Raw genomic sequence first — 19,009 nt, forward strand, 5'->3', positions numbered from 1 at the left:
GTGCTCCGCAACGGGAGAGGCCACGGCAGTGAGAGGCCCGTGTACCGCAAAAAAAAAAAAAAAAAAAAAAAAAAAAAACCCAACTTCACCTCCCCCATATACATCTACAAAAATGAAATAACCATCCCCCAAGCCTTCAAACATCTAGTCCCAACCTTCTCTCGGTATGACCCTTGGTTTTCCCTGCCAGGTCTATCAGTCAGTCACTCTTGCGTTTGCTCCTAGAAGGCAGAGACCATATCTCACTCACCTCTATGTACTCCACAGGTCTCCCCCCAACCCTGGTACCTGGGCCAGTCTGGCTTAAGGGACAAAAACTGGGGAACTGTCATAATTCATGGTCTAGTGCAGAAGATGGGCTTCTACATAACTGACCCACGCAGCAGATACAAGCATTAGCTAACGGACCCTATGCCAGATGCTGGGGCACAGAGAGGGAGGCCCCGCTACTGCCCTTCTGGGTATCTTACAACATGGTCTGAACACTACGCCCAAGGTTGCCAACCCCAAACTGTGGGAGCCTGAGATGAGAAAGCTTTTCTGTCAGAGGGGATCCCTAACCTTCATCTGGAAAGACACACTGGAGTTAGGTGGGGGGCAGGTCGGGAAGCCATTTCAGGCAAAGGACAGCTAGTGCAAAGGTGGGGAGGCAGGAGAAAACGTGGTGCTCGGGGAAACCACAACAAAGTGTAGGGCCAGAGTAAGTACAGTGTGGGAGAGAAGGATAAAAAAGAGAGGTAGGGTTCAGATCTTGGAGGGCAGTATGTATGCTGGTGGGAATGAGAGACACAGGGCAGCGTGCACAGTTAGGTCTGCAGCCATGTCGAGGGTGGGATGGAGAGAAAGACACTAGACCTGGAAGGCCTGACCTAGGATGAGGATGACTAAAGGCCAGGGCAGTGGAGACGAAAGAAGGGGACCAGTGTGAGAGCTCGTTGTGTATAGATCAGTAGGACTTGGAAAGCAGCTAGATGCCTGGGGGAGTGAGGTGTTTTCAGCCAGGGTAACTGGGGAGGGGTGGCGGTTGCGCCATTCTCCAAGAGGGACTACAAGAGGAGCTGATATGGATTATTGGCCAAAAGAACTGAGACTTGTCCTGTCCCATATGATAATCACCACGTGGCTATTAAATTAATTCTGTTCCTCAGTTCGATTAGCTACATTTCAAGTACTCAATAGCCACATGTAGCTAAGGCTACTGTTTTGGATAGTACTGATCCAGAACATTCCCAAGATCACAGACAGTTCTATTGGACAACACTGATTTAGGTTACCTTAATGAACTAATATCATATTCATCTGAATTATAAAGACAAAATGGCTAATAATTACTTTCGCTGTTGATGTTTCTGAATGGTTCTATGCAATTCTTCTACTTCGTGCTCTAAGTCTCTCTTCTCTTGCAAAAGATCATCAGTATTATGATGCAGTTCTTCTATTTCTTTCTCACACTGCTGCTTGGATACTCTCATCCACTGTTCCTGTTTCTTTGATTTTAAATGCTGTATTATGTCTTCCAATCTAGAAACTTCATTCTCCTGAACAAAGAAAGAAATGCAATACTGAAATATCACATGATGTTTCCCCTTCTTCCTGCCCAAAACTGAAATTAACAGTGACTAAAGTGGTATCTTTGACCTGATAACAGTGGTAGCTTCTAAGACTTCAGTATAAAAAGAAAAATTAAATCAAGCCAATTTCTTCACGTGCCATAGATGAAATTGATGGACCAATAATAGGTCTTAGGACTCTTCCATCAGTCCAGCTATGGCTGATAAATAGTCACCAAGCACCTCCTGTGGGTAATGTCTGGCTCCAGAATTCAGCATCTAGCAGAAGACACAGACAGAGGTCTCTCCCTCCTCTGCGCACATGGGAGAGGAGTTGGCTGAGAAGGATGCCTAGAGGAAGTGGTGTTCTGCCTGGTTTTGAAGAATAAATGAAATAGGAAACGACTATGCTGAAGAAATAATGTGCAAATGTAGGGAGGTATAAAGGCACATCTGGGAAACTACAGGAATAGCCGGGTACTGGTGGAGGCTAAAAGAACCAACAGAATTGCTATAAAAACAGTGTGCACTGAAAAACTGCAGGATAACACGAGTAACTACCATTTTTAACCATGTAAATATCCACAGTCCCTCTGAAACTAGTCTGACCTACTAAAACGGGGCTGGTGGCTTGGCACCCAGGTATCCTAGTCCTTTATCTTCCTCTCAATCTGCTGAGAGGAAAAGGAAAAAACAAAGAGCTCCAGGTGCCTTAAGTTTGAAAGAGGCTCTTGTAATGCATTTTATTTCTTTAAAACAAAAAATTTATAAAGGAAGCTAGTGATTAGGAAGTAATCATTTCTTAGAATTTAGCCTAGAGGAACATATGAAATACAGTAAAAATTTATACACGGTTAAATGAACTACACAGCCTACAAATAAAGAAATGTTATGCAGTCCTTAAAATACTGCTTAAAAATGCTTCTAAAACCATGGGGAAAATGCTTGTAACATTAAGTGGGAAAAACAGGACACAAAATTATGCACACAATAAGTTAAGAACTATGAAAAGAATAATCAATTTCACCACCCAGAGATAACCCCCACCAAAACCTTACTGTATGCTGCTCTTACATGTGTTCATACACAAGCACACATAATATGTGTATGTACAGGTACAGGCACTAGTATGTGAATATACCTGTGCATACACATTAATATAGTACTTGTCAATACAAAAATATATAAAAAGCTTTCTAAAAATGGCTATTTTCTGGACTGAAAGCATTTTTGTTATAAAATGGTTAAACCAGGTTCGTAGAATGGCCTGGTACCCTAACTCCTGTCCAGAACAGTGTTTTACTAAGAGGATGCTTGCTCAGTTCTAAACATCAGCCTTACAAACACACTTTTGGGATATAATCCATGCATAAGTAGGTCGACTCATTAAGTATACCACCTTACTTAGTCTCCCATGGAAGCAGTGTGGACAGGGGTCTTGTGTCTTTCCACTTACTAAGTTATGGTGCTCCGGGACATTGCAGTGCAGCACGCCCATTGGGATGAGGGGGATGGAGAAGTTGGGGGGTGGAGGCCCATATACGATGGGGGCCCCAGCGGGAGGTGGGCCATAAACAACAGTGCCAGGGGTGAGAGGTCGGCTGTTGTTGGGCAAGGGAGGAGGTGGTGCATACAGGGCCATGCCCTGGGGTACAGGAGAACCATCGGGAAACACAGTATACATCATGTATCCAGGAGGAGGCACAAATGGGCGGTCCTCTTGGTCATCCAGCTCACTCTCTTCCTGGCTATCTCCTCCACTGTCTGCATCTTGAAACAAAAAAAACAGAAGAGCATTTTATTCCCATGGCTCACTAGGTAAACATGTTCAGTAGAGAACAGCAGCGTTTAGGCCAAGATACCAGAGATGTGAAAATAAAATTCTGTAAAAAAGGTCAAAAGCAGTTTTGAAAAGTGAATCAAACAGGGATGCAAATTATTTTCACCAGGTGAACTTGAGTTTTTCTTTTAAACGAATGAACTTTATTTTTTTTAACTAAAAATTTATTTTTGGTTGCATTGGGTCTTCGTTGCTGTGAGCGGGCTTTCTCTAGTTGCGGTGAGCGGGGGCTACTCTGCGTTGTGGTGCGCGGGCTTCTCATTGCGGTGGCTTCTCTTGTGGAGCACAGGCTCTTTGAGTTTTTCTTTTAAACGAATGAACTTTATTTTTTTTAACTAAAAATTTATTTTTGGTTGCATTGGGTCTTCGTTGCTGTGAGCGGGCTTTCTCTAGTTGCGGTGAGCGGGGGCTACTCTGCGTTGTGGTGCGCGGGCTTCTCATTGCGGTGGCTTCTCTTGCTTCGGAGCACGGGGTCTAGGCGCACGGCCTTCAGTAGTTGCAGAATGTGGGCTCAGTAGTTGCGGCACTCGGGCCCTAGGGCCCGCAGGCTCAGTAGTTGTGCTACACGGGCTTAGCTGCTCCGTGGCATGTAGGTCTTCCCGGACCAGGGATCGAACCCGTGTCCCCTGCACTGGAAGGTGGATTCCTAACCACTGGGCCACCAGGGAAGTCCCTTGAGTTTTTCTTATACCTAACTGTTGGTTTTTTTCCATCTTCATTGATTCATTCATTCATTCAGCAACATTTGGGTGCCTGCTTTGTGCTACGTAAAAGATCAACAGAGAAGTGCTGTGAGATCCCACAGCTCCCAGCTTTACCACTATCAGGACACACAGCCTCTCTCAGGTGTTGGTTCTCTTACTTATCTCCCCTAAGCAGGAACTAGGTTTTTTTTTTTCCCACTGATGAAGAAAGCCTAGCACACAGCAGGCACTCAATAAATAGTTCCTGAATGAACAAATTCTCAGAAGGTAATAGTCCCATTTTACAGATTAACAGTCTCAGAGCGGCTAAATAATTCCCCTAGGATAACACAGTTACTTAGTGAAAGTGCCAGGATTTACCCCAGGTCTGACTCTTCCCCCTGGAGCTCTGGAAGACAGACCTGTAACACTTCATTTCAGTCGAGCTAATTAGTGCCATAACACGAGGATGTAAACTGCCACGTTCCAGGAGTGGAGGTGAAGATGCCGCTCAGTCTGCTGGGAAAGGAAGGGAGGAGGAAGGGTCTAGAAAAGGAGTGTTGTTTGAGGACCTGGGTCTTGCTGAAGGATGAGTAGGAATAGGTTTGGGAGAGAAAGGAGGAAGCAGGACATTCTGAACAGAGGGTTCAAAACATGGAGGTGTGAGAAACGTGGCATGCAGTGGGTATGGCTGACATGTGGGAGAGTGACGGAAGGTGAGACAAGAGGTCGTTGGCCAAGACCAGGTCACAGAGGGCCTTGCAGAGCAAGCTAAGGAGTCTGGACTGTGTCTTATGGATTTCAGGGAACCAATAAAAGGTCATTAAACAGGCAAGAGAAATGCAACTTCCCTGATGTAACTTACCTCTATTTGAACATGATTTATGTAACCCACTCCTGATGGGAGAATAAACCCAGTATCCTGAAGCAGGTGGAGGTACACTGCCTTCCTTCCCATCCTGCCATGGTTTTCTAACAGGAGTTGAGGCTGCATACTTTAGGCCAACACCAGAGTCCTTGGTGGCCTGGGAACTGTGGCTGGAAACCTAAAATAAATGACAGCAGAGCATACTATCTCTTAACAAATAAAAAGGCCGATGTGGAGAAATATCAAAGTCTAGAGCAAAGTTGAGAAAGAACTGGTTCCTTTTCAGGTATCGTAATTCTCATTTTTCACAGGCAGAAACGAGACGTGATTATGTGGTCATATAACCTGCATGGGTGCCAGCCTCCCGTCTCCTGTACTCATCTTTCCTGGTGGTTTCTCTTCTTTTGCCTAGTCCTTGATGGCCCAGCAACTAAGATCAAGGAAACAGGAGCTTTCAAGGCAAGCTGGGATATTAGTCTCTCCAGGAGCCTGGAGTGGCTTTAGAGCTCTACTCTGTTACTCTCCCTCTCCTTTCAGTTGTAAGTCGACCCTCCAAACCCTCATGCAGCTCAGGCTTACAATGTTTTGCTCTAACCTATACTGCTTCCACCTGCAGCCCTGGCTGTGACATGGATGTCTGGCTTCCTTTAGACTTCTGGGAGGAGGATTTCAGATTCTGCTTTTTGGGATTCTGATTAAGTCTGAACAGCCCGGGGATCCTAGCGTGTGGGAGCTGCTTCTCCTGACTGCTGTTGTCAGCTGATTCTAGCAGGATGTTGCCCAGCCCCTTGCTTTGGATAAGAGCCACTTGCAGTCCTCTCCTGCCTTCCCACATTCAGGCTGCAAGCCCTGACATTTTGCTCCCTGAACATCCCTCAATCCATCTCTGCTCTAGCTCCACTGCTCTGGCTCTGGCTTCTTCCATCCTTCACCCGAACAAGTTCAAACAGCCCCACACAGAGTTCACCCACTACAAGTCTAGCTTCCACACTCCGCCTGATTATTCTTCCTAAACTACAGCTCTGATCACAGCACACTCAACTGCAGTTTCCCAAGGCCTACATAATTAAGTGCAAGGGATTTTGAGGCCCTTTATTTTTTTTTAAAAAAAAAAAGCATGACCCCAATCTACATTTCCTGTTTCACCTTTCACTGTTCCCATCCAGCCTTCCAGCCCCACAAGGGGCTAAGCCAACTCTCCTCTTCCTCACAAGCTGTTCCCTCCCTCCTGAAAGCCCATCCTTTGAGGGTTGCTAAGTGCTGACTTCAAGCCCCTGTTTGTGAAGTCTTCTTCCCTAAACATCCCCATGAGATAAATCTTTAACATTTCTCTGCAACTGGGGCACGGAAGTCCAGTCTGTTGTCACATGCGTGTCACTGTTTTGTAATTACATTGGTGTGCTTGTCTTCCCCACCAGCCCATGAGCTCTTTGAGAGCAGGGGCTATATGATTCATCATGGTTCCCCACCAAAGCCTTGTGCTTGACCTAGACCTCAGTAAGTACTGAATGAATGTGTTAAAAGGAAATGCAATCCACGTGCCTATTTTGCTGTCTGAGACTCTATAATTCTACTGCCATTTTCAAAAGGCTCTCTGGGCTCAAGTCACTTTATCTACCCTTCTAGGATCCTTGTTCAGGGACCCCACACATACCACCTGAGCATGAGTGGGCAATTGCCACATTCCTTGGGAATGCCCTATTTCCATCTCACACAGCACAAAGTACTTAAGAACCTCAATGCACGGCTTAGCCTAGATATGTTGTTCTTGAGACCTGATCACAGATTTAGGGAAGGCAACACCATCACACTTTCTTAAAGAAAATTTAGTATATATTCCCAGCACCACAGACTTCCTACTTTTGATGACGATGGTGGTGGCATAAAGTACCAATAGCCTCGTCTTTTGAAAGGATCTGCCATGCTGCTGATGTAATCATTCTGATAAGAAACTTCACGTCGGAGCTCAGCAATTTCTTCCAAAACATTTTCAAAGCCTCCTCTGTTATCTGTAAAAGGAAAGCCATTCTGTGAAGTTGGGTATGAAATCATCTACTTCCTCTCTCTCTCAAAATACAAAAGTGATTCCACGAGAGCCAATGACTTTTATCAGTTCCTCAAAGCTGCCGTTCAGCCTGTCCTTTGGTAATAAATTTTTGTTGACACTTAAAGAGGATAGACATATCTTACTGCTGTTCACTTATAAAGTGAGCCAGAGAAAGAACAGATTTGTAAACATTATTTCTTTTGAAAATACAAAAATAAATCTCTCTTTGTAATCAAGTCCCTTGATACTGCACTTACTTACATTTAAAAAAGTGCTTTATTTATTAAGCTAATTATCACAGCTCTATAAATCGAGCATGGAATTGATCTGTAACAGTTAAATAAATTTGCTAAAGGTAAAAAACAAACACGATGATTTAATTTTAGAACTACAAAACCACTACCAAAATCAAAGCCCAATACGTTACCAGCCCCAGTGAGGTCTAGTAAATTCCGCAGTCTTGCGATCTCTTTCCTTTGTCTCTCCATGGTCTCATTCAGTTTTTCGATTTCTAGCACCTGTGAGTTTGCTCCTCTGGTGCCTACCTCTACTTTCTCCATCTCAATTCGAAACTATTAAAAAATCACATATACAAAGTTGCCAATGAATATTCTTTCCCAGATGCATGTCTCCTTGCAGTAAGATTATAATTCTATAATTTTTTACTTATACTTTACTAATGAGGAACTGCATTACTCCTTACATTTAAACCATGCAATGCCTGGCACACAGCAGAGAATCAAGTACTGATTGACTATCGGCTGTACCTCAAAATTCTTTGAGATGTCGCCTACAGTAATTCAATCTTTTAGGAACTGATAAGTACCCAACAAGGAGGCGGTCTCATGGGGGTACCAGCACTGACCTGCTCCTCTTTATCCCTGAGGAGATTCTGCAGGAGTTCGATCTCCGCTTCTGCTCGTGTCAGATCCCTGGCGGCTTGTGCTGCCTTTCTGCTGAACCTCTCTGTTTCCTGCAGCTCCTACTGGGACGGAGGTGTGAGAAAGGCACCACTGCTATTGCAGGCTGCCCTCTTTATTTCTTTCTTCCTCTGAATGAGTCCTCTGCTTTCATCAGATCGCCCGCCTGGCTACCCCATGCACACATAGTACCAAGTCCCACCTTATGTGTGCTGTTCCTATGATTTGGCAGCTCACTCTGGCACTCTTTGGGGGCCAAGTGGGCAGGGTTCTGCATCAGAAAGAGCAAGGACTAATTTTTTCTTCTCTGTTCTACAGTCTTCCATGACTGGTGTCTCTGTGGACCCCCATGGTTAGATTTTCCCTCCTATGATTTACTGTCTTAATCTCATAAGCATTTGCATCTTATAAAGACTATAACAGACTTATCTCAGTCAGGAGTCATAATAACCCTGTGAAGTGACATATTATCATCAGACTGCACAAGATGACAAAGACAAAAAGTTGAGGTTCAGAAGGATTATACAGCAAGCCTTGAAGACCTCTGTTCAGATGTGTATTGATAGGTACCTCCCTAAGCAGACCCCTACACTTTGAGATAAGGATAGTATGTTTCATTTGATGGCTCCTTTGGGACTCAATAGAGTACAGGACCCATGGCAGGGTTGTGACGGGGGAAATACAATCTTCAGGTCTGAAGAGGAACAGACAACTTTATGGTGGTTTATAAAAGAGCCAAAGTCTATAACAAGAGATCCATAATACAAGTTGCTATGTTTTTTGACAGGGGCAGCCCTGGTGGAAACTTGTTCTGTACGTGGGGACTCACCTCTGTGCGCTCCTGGTTAATTTTCATAACGGTTCCATGAAGGGACTTGAGCTGGTCTTTGGCAGTGGTGAGCTCAGCTGTGGCCAGCTTATCAGAGGCGGCCACAGCTTTCTTTAGTTTCTTCAGTTCTTTATCTAAACCAAGAAACTGTGCCTGAGATTTGGCATCTTCAAGTTTCTTCTAAAATAAAAGAAACACTAATTAAAGAGATGAATCATTTGGTAGCAATGAATTAAGACATAAGCCCCAGGAGGGCAGGGACTCTGTTCACACACCCCATGCCTAGAACCATACCTGGTACTCAGCAGGTGCTCCTGAGTGAATAAATAAATAACAACATCTCAAAGCTGTATGATAACTTAGAATGAAATCAGTATACTTAGTCAAGAATCTTCGTGATCATAAATCCATTCATTTGTTGTAGAAACATTTCTTGGCACCATCACCAAGAGATGGGACCGCCCCTTGTGATCATGGAGTCAGGCACTGGGCATATGGTGGTAAACAAAACAGACTTGGCTGCTGCCCTCAAGGAGCTTATGAGAGACATGTATTAAACAAACACTCAGACAAATGTGTAACTAACACCGTGATCACTGCTATCGAAGGACAGAACAAGGTACTATGTGAGAGGCCAGCAGGGGAGACCTAGATTGGTGGGGGGAGGGCTTTCAGGAAGAAGAACGGTGGAGGGACATGGTCCAGGAGAAGGAATGTCCAGGAGGGAAGACAGAACTTGGGAAGTCTCAGGAACTGAAAGAAGCAGCACGGTAAGAAAAGGAGAGAGCTCAACAGAGGCGAATCATACAAGGGCTCAGAGGCTGAAGAATTTTTGTCTTTATCCTAAAGACAACAGAAGCTGCTGGAGAGAAGGGGAGATGGGGAGGGGCTGACAAGAGCCTATTCATGTTTTTGGAAGAGCGTGTTGGCTGCTCTGTAGAGCAGGTCATGAGTGGAACTGGAGGACGGTCAGGCGGCCACAGCAGTTGTCCAGAAGTGAGATGATGGCTGGATGAGGGTGGTGGCACTGGAGAAGGACAAAGTGCAAAAATATTCCAGAGAGATTTTGGAGGCAGACTCAAGAATACTTGGGAACTGATGGGTTCTCAGTGAAGCATGAAGCAAGTCATTCACTGGGGCTGGGAGAAGGGAGAGGGTACATGTGAGACGTGAGAAGGTACAAAACAGTGCAGCAAGGGAGTGAGCTTACCACAGAAAAGGGTAATGCTGCCCATTTGAGGCTGGCAAACATTTATAGTGTTACTGCTATGCCTGGATGGGTGACTTTTTTCTTCAGGAATACTTAGCCATGGGTGCAGGGCTAAAGAAAGCAGATAGCTGCAGTTTTGTCATAGAAGATAGGAGAAAAGAGCAAGGGATTTGAGGATATTTGCAAAAAATAGCGATAGTGGGAGGCCATGGAATTTAAGTTGGACAAGGAAGAAAGTAAAGATAGGAAAGCCTAACACACAGAAAAGGTGGGGGTAATGCACTGGGATTATCAAGAAGGTTGAAAACCTGTCAGCATGACTCATCCCAATAGCATTTAAGCCCCACCTAACTGACTCTCAAGTCACTCCTTACATCCCAATTCCCTTGCTTCCATCTAGCATGGCACCCTTGTCTCAGGCTCTTAATTTGATGACATGCATCTAGGTCTCTCGAGGTCAGGTCCACCTCTGGGCCAGCAATGCAGCCAGAGGTGACCGTGGATCACACCCCTCTCAGCTGCCCCATTGCTGGGAGCAGGACCCTGGCAGTGGGGACTCATATGTCTCTTTCCTAGTCTTGCCCACCTTCTTCTCTAACTCTTGGAGTTGGGCCAGAATTCTCTCCTTCTCTTCATCAGCTTCCTGAAGTTGGAGATCTGTAAGGCCTTGGATTTCCTCCATACTTTTTAGATTGTCTTGTAAATAGTGAATTTCATTCTCTAACTGCTGAATTCTTGCTTTGTGTTGCCTCTTGTCAACATTAATCTGTGAGGAAATCAAGTTTCAAAGATGATTTTTAAGCAAAATGTTTTGAGCAAAATAAAAACCTTCTAGAGAATTATATTTCATTTTACTAAAGAGTAAAATGAAATGCTGTGCTAATGAGTTACTGGGGATGGCTTTATCACAACTGTTCTCTGGGATCCATTTTAATGTTTGCCTCATCATTAAAATAATTACATCAAAAACTCAGATTCTGGCACTATACTACACTCTAGCGATGCTGTATTAACTACTTGCACGTTAAGAAACATCTCTCACTTGCTTCCAAAACGAGGAAAACACAGTGTCACAAAGAAGCCTGACTTTGACATCAGTAATCACATTTAGAGTTGAATCTTAGTCACACCTAGTTTGACTTATTAGGAGTGAAACTAACAACAATTACACTGTATTTTTAAAAATTATACCTTTATTAAGGTATAATCTACATAACAGACACTATTTTCTTTCTTTTTTTTTTTGGCTGTGCCGGCGGCTTGTGGGATCTTAGTTCCCCAACCAGGGATCGAACCCTGGCCCTGGGCAGTGAAAGCACAGAGTCCTAACCACCGGACCACCCGGGAATTCCCTACACTGTATTTACATGAGAAAGGAAGCACTGTAATTTGCTGAAAAATATGAATGTTTTCTAAACACTTCCCTCTAGCTGCCTCTTGCCCTTCTCTTACTCTTGCTTCAAGGGCTCTCTCACAGGCCTGCCTGAACTCTTCTTGTCCGCTGGCCAGCTTCTCCTGATGCAGAGCCACTTCTTCTTGGAGTTTTCTCTCTCTCACTTGAGCTTCCTCTTTTTCCCACTGGGAACGTGTAAGGATTTCACTGAACTGTTTCTGCAAATCAGCGAGACTTTTCCCTAAGACATCTGAAGGACTATGGATTCTGGTAAGGGGGGGAAAAAAAAGATGGTATAAGTGTGACATTTTATTTTTGATGCAGGATGCTGGGTGCAAACATGCCAGTAACATTAGTGCAGAAGTAAAAAGAGTTGTGAGGAATGGGACTGGTGTCAATCCGTAGCAAATTACCGTGCACCTCCTGAGTGCAAATCATTGTTTTATTAAGTGACTGTTGCCACTCTGAAAGCACAGGCTCCTGTCAGGCTAACAATGTGTGTTCAGAGAATAAATGTCCATTTCATATATTCAAATTAGCCTCAGTTTTCTTTTGATATTCGTTTTCTATTTAAAATACATAATGTGACTCTACTTCCTGACCATCTGCAGTAAGCTTTCAAGAATGAGTTGCTCATAAAACCTTTGTGTTTTTTAAATTAAATAATACCAAAAAGTATAAAAGATTAAAAAAATCAGTGACAGACAACTTGAATTAAGCAATCTGTGTCTCAATCATGGTAATATGATACGGGAAAAAGGAAACCTTACAAAAGAACTCAGCCATTGACAGTAGTTGGAAAGGTGATTTCATTATTGAACCCCACATTCACAACTCAGCCCACTCTACCTGGAGGTCTTGATTTTCCATTACCTCATCTCCCCAGCTCCTGATTTCAGTTTTCTCCTTAGCTCATCTACACGAGCTGCCACTTCTTCTGGACGAATCAAACCATCAACTACATGGTTAAGGTGATTCTGGAAATCTTTAAGTTGCTGTTTTAACAGGTTATTGTCATCCTGTGGAGGGGGTGAAATGGAGAGGGGTAAAAATTACCAAAACAAAATAAAAAATACACCCCAATACACACACACAGCCCATATTATTTACCTTATAACAGTTCCAGTCAACTCCCTTTACCAATTTTTTAAAAACCCTTTTCACTATGGCCGACAATATCTGAATCTATTGGTTAATCCGAAGTCACAAAAGACACAAACAGGCATTACGATGTGTCCTGATGTGATGCAAAAAAGAAGTACGTATGAACACTACCTAAGACTGTCTTCTTGCCAAAGAGTAAATAACCTGAATCTAAATAAGCCTCCACATGTGACATAAGAACATGTTAATCAATGCCATGGGGATGCAACCACCAAAATCTAGACTACGGGAAACTCTACAGGACAAAGACCTGGTTTTCTTTAGTATGTAACAAAGAGAAAAAAAAGAGCAAAACTATAGATTACAGGAGACAAGAGTCAAGTCATCCAAATGCAATGTGTGCACCTTATTTGGATGCTGATTCCAACATAACACTTCTAAAAAATTTATAATTTGAACATTTTGTATACTTAAGGTATTTGACGATATTAGGGAGTTATTGTAATTTTAAGGTGTAACGATAGTATCCATGTTTATGCCTTTTTTTTTTTTCTGGCCATGCTGCGTGGCTTGCGGGATCACAGTTCCCTGACCAGAGATTGAAGCCGGGCCATAGAAGTGAAAGCTCGGAATCCTAATAACCACTAGGCCATCAGGGAACTACCCTACGCTTCTTTTTTAAAGCCTTATTTTTTAGAGATACATACAATAGTACAGTATTTACAGATAAAATCAGATGTTTTGGATTTACTTCAAAATAATTCAGTGTGTGAACAAGTGTGAAGGGTGAGGTGTGGAGGGTACTATAGATGAAATAAGACTGGCCATGTGTTATAATGAAGTAAGATAGTCCATGTGTTGGGCTTCCCTGGTGGCGCAGTGGTTGAGAGTCCGCCTGCCGATACAAGGGACACGGGTTTGTGCCCCGGTCCGGGAGGATCCCATGTGCCGCGGAGTGGCTGGCCTCATGAGCCGTGGCTGCTGAGCCTGCGCGTCCGGAGCCTGTGCTCCGCAATGGGAGAGGCCACATCAGTGAGAGGCCCGTGTACCACAAAAAAAAAAAAAAAAAAAAAAAAAAGATAGTCCATGTGTTGAAACTGTTGAAGATGAGTGATATATACATAAGGATTCATTTAGTATTCTATTTTGTATATGCCTGCGAATATACATAATTCAAACTTAGAAAAAACAAAAACAAAAAACACCTTCCCATAATACTCAGCTTTATCTGCCAATCAACTGAAAAATGGAACATCTAATACTGAAGTTCTCTAATAGCTTACAATTCTCTGTGGGAGTATTTGTTATATGCTAGGATATTTTCACTAAGAAACTAATGAACATAACTAGACCCCAGAATTAAATCCAGACAGTACCTCTTTCAAGTAAAAAGAAACTGCTAAAATTTCCCTAAATTGTACAGAAAAATAGTTCTATGTCCTAAGCTATTGACTATATTCCCCTGAATACCTATATTCTACTTAAGTGATTTTCTTCAAACTTGGTATAACATTAGGTTTTCTGTTTTGTTTTGTTTTTAACACTGTTAACTAAATTGGAGAATTAGCATTGCAATGAACGTGCCTGTCCACCTGGAGTCTCTTATCCATAAACCATCCTTGCCCTTTGCCCTGAGGCACACATATTTGCACTACTTTCTAATCCTGGCCACAGGTGATCTGACCCAAGGACAGCCAATCCACTGACTAGCTAGAAAACAAGTTCTCTCCCTCTCCAAAATGTGAACCAAGATCCAGTCCAGCAAGTCTGTATGAGAGCTAGACCTGTAAAGTTATGTCAGCTCGGGGCTGGGGTTGATGCTGGGCCAAATGCAATGCCCAGGGAGACAGAGAAGGAGAAATGAGAGCCGCACAGGCCCTGGAAGGTTAACAGAGCAGCTCTTGGTCACCAGCAAGCTGCCTATCTCCTTCCTTGAGCTAGTGTTAGTAGGTTTTGGTTCACTGCAACTAAATGATTTCTGACAAAGATAAATGTAGAGTGAGTTTAACTTGTACTCCGCCTCAGGAGGTCAGCAGGCCAAGTAACCAAAGGACCTAGTTCCAACTAAGAGAGTCTTACAGCATGGACCAGCATTCCGGAAAGCTGACCTCAATTTCTACCTTGGAGAGAGACCCCTGAAGTCCTCTTCTTTAATAGATGTGTACTGAAGTATTTATGGTTGAAATAAAGATGTATGAGATTTTCTTTAAAATATTCCAGCCAAAAAAAAAATGTGGATTAACTGAAATAAGAACAGCAGAATGTTGACAATTGTTTAGGCTGAGTAAACGAAAGGGCATAAGGCTATCTTCTCTCTGATTTTGTGATTACTTGAAAATTTCCAAGGTAAAAATAAAAAATAATAATCCAGTGAACACCAAATACATACACACAACACACACAAGAATGGAAAACATGTATATCTTTTATGATATTTACTTCAGAAGCTGAAATGATAGCAGTAAAAATTAAATTCTAGGTAACTAGATTTTCTTAAACTTTGAGAAAAAAATATTCAAGGCATTGGAAGAAGAGAGAGAGGGAATCTGGGTGAGTTTAGTCTTATTTGTCACAAACCCCCCTAGATGAATTTTTGGAGCCTTCCCCCAAACCACACAACTCTGCCCCTGGATTTCTGGTGAAGTATAACAGCTGCCACCTCGGTCAGCTAAGTGACCCCTGACCTCACAGATCTGGAAACCTGCGTGTTGATCCAGGTACTTGTTTGTTCAGACATGTGTCCTCTTTGAGAGCGTTTAATTACCTGGAAAATCCTGTCCACCTGCTTCTCGGGCAGTTTGTTGGGCAGATTACTGTGACAATAGCTATAAAAATAGTCTCTGCCCAAGACAACTCTCACAAATGTAAGATGACTGCATTTTTAATGACATTCCTTCTGAGAAGGAGACTGAAAACTTTACAGTTGAGAAGTTCTACTGCAACTCATTCTAGTTAAATTCCTGGATAATTACAAAGATATTTCAGTGGAAGAAGAATGCATCAATCTGATAATTTAAGCTCAGTCTGGTAACAAAGCCGTTTCTAGCGGAAATGCAAGGTACTGCTGTCCCCCATGAGTTTACCTAGTGTTCTCCGTTTACTATCGACACTGCCTCTATCTCTTAGTACCATAATAACAACACAAAGTATATGCATATTAATAATCTTAAAATGATCGCAACAGAGGCTACGGTACTATCCCATCCAGAATTCCTTTTTTCTAATAACTCAAGTAGCTTACTACATGTAAGAGCAGGTTGTGAAGTGTCTGACATAAAGATGGCAACATCTTTGGGTGTCCCATATAAGAATGTATTGGGAGCGAATAAGTCTCTACCTGCAGCTGTTTAAGTTGCGTGCGGAGCTCACTATTTTCTTGTTCCTTTTCTTCTGAGAGCTGGGCTTTTCCGAGTGCATTCTTGAGGGCTTGCTTTTCTTTCTCAAGTTCTGTTTGAACAGCTGATTGTTCTAACTATTGCCATAGGAAGCAATGATATAAAAAAAGTAAAATAGCAATAATTTATGATCTAATAAGGCATAAATAAATTTACATACACATGCAATCCCTTGGGAGCTTTGGTTTTATAACAACTCAGTTTTACATTTGCACCCCCAAGTTTAAAAGCCCAAGGTAAGTTTTTCACATGCCTCCTTAAACTATTAATACATAAGGAAGAGCAAGCATCAGAATCAGCTCAGCCCAGATACACCAATTCGGAATCTCCAGGAGTGAGCCTAAATACCTACTTTTAAAAGCTCTGTGAGTGATTCAACAGTTACTGCTCTCTTTTCCCTTAGACCAATATTTCTCACACTGTGGTCCTCAAATACCTGCATCAAAATCACTTGCTGCACCTGTTAAAAATACAGATGCCTGGACTCCCTCTCAGACTTGATGGGCCAGAATTTCTAGGGCAATGCCCAGGAATCTGCATTTAACAAGCATCACAAGTGATTTCATATAACTAAAGGGTACCAATCATAGATCTGTAAATCAGAGAGAGAAGATCTGTTGTGCTCCACAATCTCGATGTGTGGTTTGAAGACCAATCCTGGTAGTCCTGATGCAAGGAAAGGAATGTCCCTATCATTACCATATGAATTTGTGAAAAGGTCAGGCTGCTGTAATATTTTTGTCAAGGCTTATAAGAAAAAAAAATAAAGGACAATGGAAGTACAAAAGACAATGGATTTTAAGCCAGTAAGGGCTGGCTTAAAAACTTTTGAAAGAAGAAAATTTATTTCAAAGAAGATGCTATCCAGAAATTGAATTTACTATTATTTAAAAATATGTATTTATTGTTATTTTAATTGTTTCCTTCCCAACCTCTTGTTTTCCACACTCTGATCAGGTCAACTATAGTTTTATAAAACTTGGTACTCTTAAGAAATATAACACTGACAACTGGCAAATGGTCATTTGATATCTAATAAGTAAAGGAACACAAAGTAATACAATTACTATAAAAAGCCTACTTTTATATCCTTTTCTAATCATATGAATGCCATTTTACATGAATTCCTGGGATTCAAACTATCTTATTTTTTAAAAATAATTAATTTTAAATTATAGTTGATTTATAATGTTTCAGTATACAGCAAAGTGATTCAGTTATACAAATATATATCTATTCTTTTTCAGATTCTTTTCCATTATAGGTTATTATCAATACAAGATATTGCATATAGTTCCCTGTGCTATATAGTAGGTCCTTGTTGTTTCCCTATTTTATATACAATAGTCTGTATATGTTAATCACAAATTCCCAATTTATCCCTCCTCCCCCCTTTCCCCTTTGGTAACCATAAGTTTGTTTTCTATGTCTGTGAGTCTATTTCTGTTTTGTAAATAAGTTCATTTTAGATTCCACATATAAGTGATATCACATGATATTTGTCTTTCTCTGTCTGATTTACTTCACTTAGTATGATAATCTCTGGGCCCATCTATGTTGCTGCAAATGGCATTATTTCATTTTTTTTAACAGCTGAGTAATATTCCATTGTGTATAAATACCACATCTTCTTTATCCATACATGTGTCGATGGACATTTAGGTTGCTCCCATGTCTTGGCTATTGTAAATAGTGCTGCTATGAACATTGGGGTCCATGTATATTTTCGAATTAGTTTTCATCTTTTCCAGATATATGCCCAGGAGTGGGATTGCTGGATGATATGGTAACTCTACTTTCAGTTTCTTAAGGAACCTCCACTTCTCCATAGTGGCTGCACCAATTTACATTCCCTCCAACAGTGTAGGAGGGTTTCCTTTTCTCCACACCCTCTCCAGCATTTATTATTTGTAGATGATGGCCATTCTGACCAGTGTGAAGTGGTACCTCATTGGAGTTTTGATTTGCATTTCTCTAATAATTAGGGATGTTGAGCATCTTTTCATGTGCCTGTTTCAAATTATCTTATTTTATTTAACTTTCATCCAGTTAGAACCTATTGACCCTCCTCATGTGCCAGGCACTGAAACAGGCATCTACAATCTGGGCATTCACTGTGCTCTGAGTCTAGCAGGAGAGACAGACAATCTAAACAGATGATTTCATACACAGGCTAAAATGCTTTGACTGATCACAGGTTAAAGGAAAATCAAAGTAGAGTCCCAAATCCAGGTTTTCAGCAGGCATAACAGAAGGTGACAGCGGGCTTCCTGGAGGAAGATGCAACCCATTTGGCTAATAGCTAAACAAGACTGTATTTTAATGTGATCAAGAATATATTATAACTGGCCTCTGTCTTCCTCTCTGCCCTTATCTCTCACTCTCATTCCCTACTCCTCTTCTCACTCCTGGCATATTGGAGGCATACTTTCAGCACTTCAAATGCATTAAGCTCTCTCTCCTTGCCTCTCTGCCTAGAACACATCCCTTACCTCTACCCTTTCACCTCTGCTCCCTCTGCACAGCTAAATCCTAGTTCCCCTTGAAGTCTCGGCTGAAACACCATTTCCATAGGGCAGTCTTCCCTGACCACCACTCCCCTAGCACAGAACCCTATTGTTTTCTTTGTCTGACACCTGTTTCACCTACTAGACTGTCAGCTTCACAAGGACATAACCATGTCTGTGCTATTCCCTACAGCATCCATGGCACCTGGCCCTTAATGGCCAATCGATAAGTATTTATTGGATGAATAACTATTTCACCAACTTGCAAGTATAATTAAACTAGTGGGTATTTCATCCAACCAGAACAGGAAGTAGCAAAGTAAAATTTAATGTCAACTTAAAAGAGGTCTCTTAAAGCTGTTTTGAGAAAGAACAACTAGAATTTATTGATTACCAACTGCTAGGTGCTTTCAGGCCCATTGTCTCACTTACCCTCACCATAACCCGCTTTACAGATGATGAGGCATTTGTCAGAGGCTCAGAGCCATGAAGTGACTTGCCCATGTTCGCACAGGGGTCATATTTAAGCTCAGAATGTCTGACTCCAAAAATGTGCTCTTCCCATCACTTCACATACATTATATTAAAAAGTGTTTAATAGGGGCTTCCCTGGTGGCGCAGTGGTTGCGCGTCCGCCTGCCGATGCAGGGGAACCGGGTTCGC

The 19,009-nt window shown here is 42.2% G+C and overlaps 1 protein-coding gene across 8 annotated transcripts in view; it reads right to left on the minus strand.

Annotated features, from left to right (window-relative positions):
* CNTRL (centriolin) overlaps positions 1-19,009 on the minus strand; it is a 90,330-nt gene that overhangs the window by 24,815 nt on the left and 46,506 nt on the right. For all 8 annotated transcript variants that reach the window (XM_028493573.2, XM_028493574.2, XM_055086997.1 and 5 more), the window contains 11 exons: positions 15,782-15,916; positions 12,214-12,359; positions 11,400-11,607; positions 10,534-10,713; positions 8,738-8,917; positions 7,854-7,970; positions 7,416-7,560; positions 6,802-6,950; positions 4,939-5,119; positions 3,007-3,320; positions 1,333-1,538 (listed from right to left, as the gene is read on the minus strand). In XM_028493573.2, the coding sequence (XP_028349374.1) occupies positions 1,333-1,538; positions 3,007-3,320; positions 4,939-5,119; positions 6,802-6,950; positions 7,416-7,560; positions 7,854-7,970; positions 8,738-8,917; positions 10,534-10,713; positions 11,400-11,607; positions 12,214-12,359; positions 15,782-15,916 (1,961 nt within the window). The remainder of the gene's footprint in view (positions 1-1,332; positions 1,539-3,006; positions 3,321-4,938; positions 5,120-6,801; positions 6,951-7,415; positions 7,561-7,853; positions 7,971-8,737; positions 8,918-10,533; positions 10,714-11,399; positions 11,608-12,213; positions 12,360-15,781; positions 15,917-19,009) is intronic.

This window comes from Physeter macrocephalus, chromosome 9 (assembly GCF_002837175.3).
Source record: "Physeter macrocephalus isolate SW-GA chromosome 9, ASM283717v5, whole genome shotgun sequence".
In the NCBI taxonomy this organism is placed as follows: Eukaryota; Metazoa; Chordata; class Mammalia; order Artiodactyla; family Physeteridae; genus Physeter; species Physeter macrocephalus.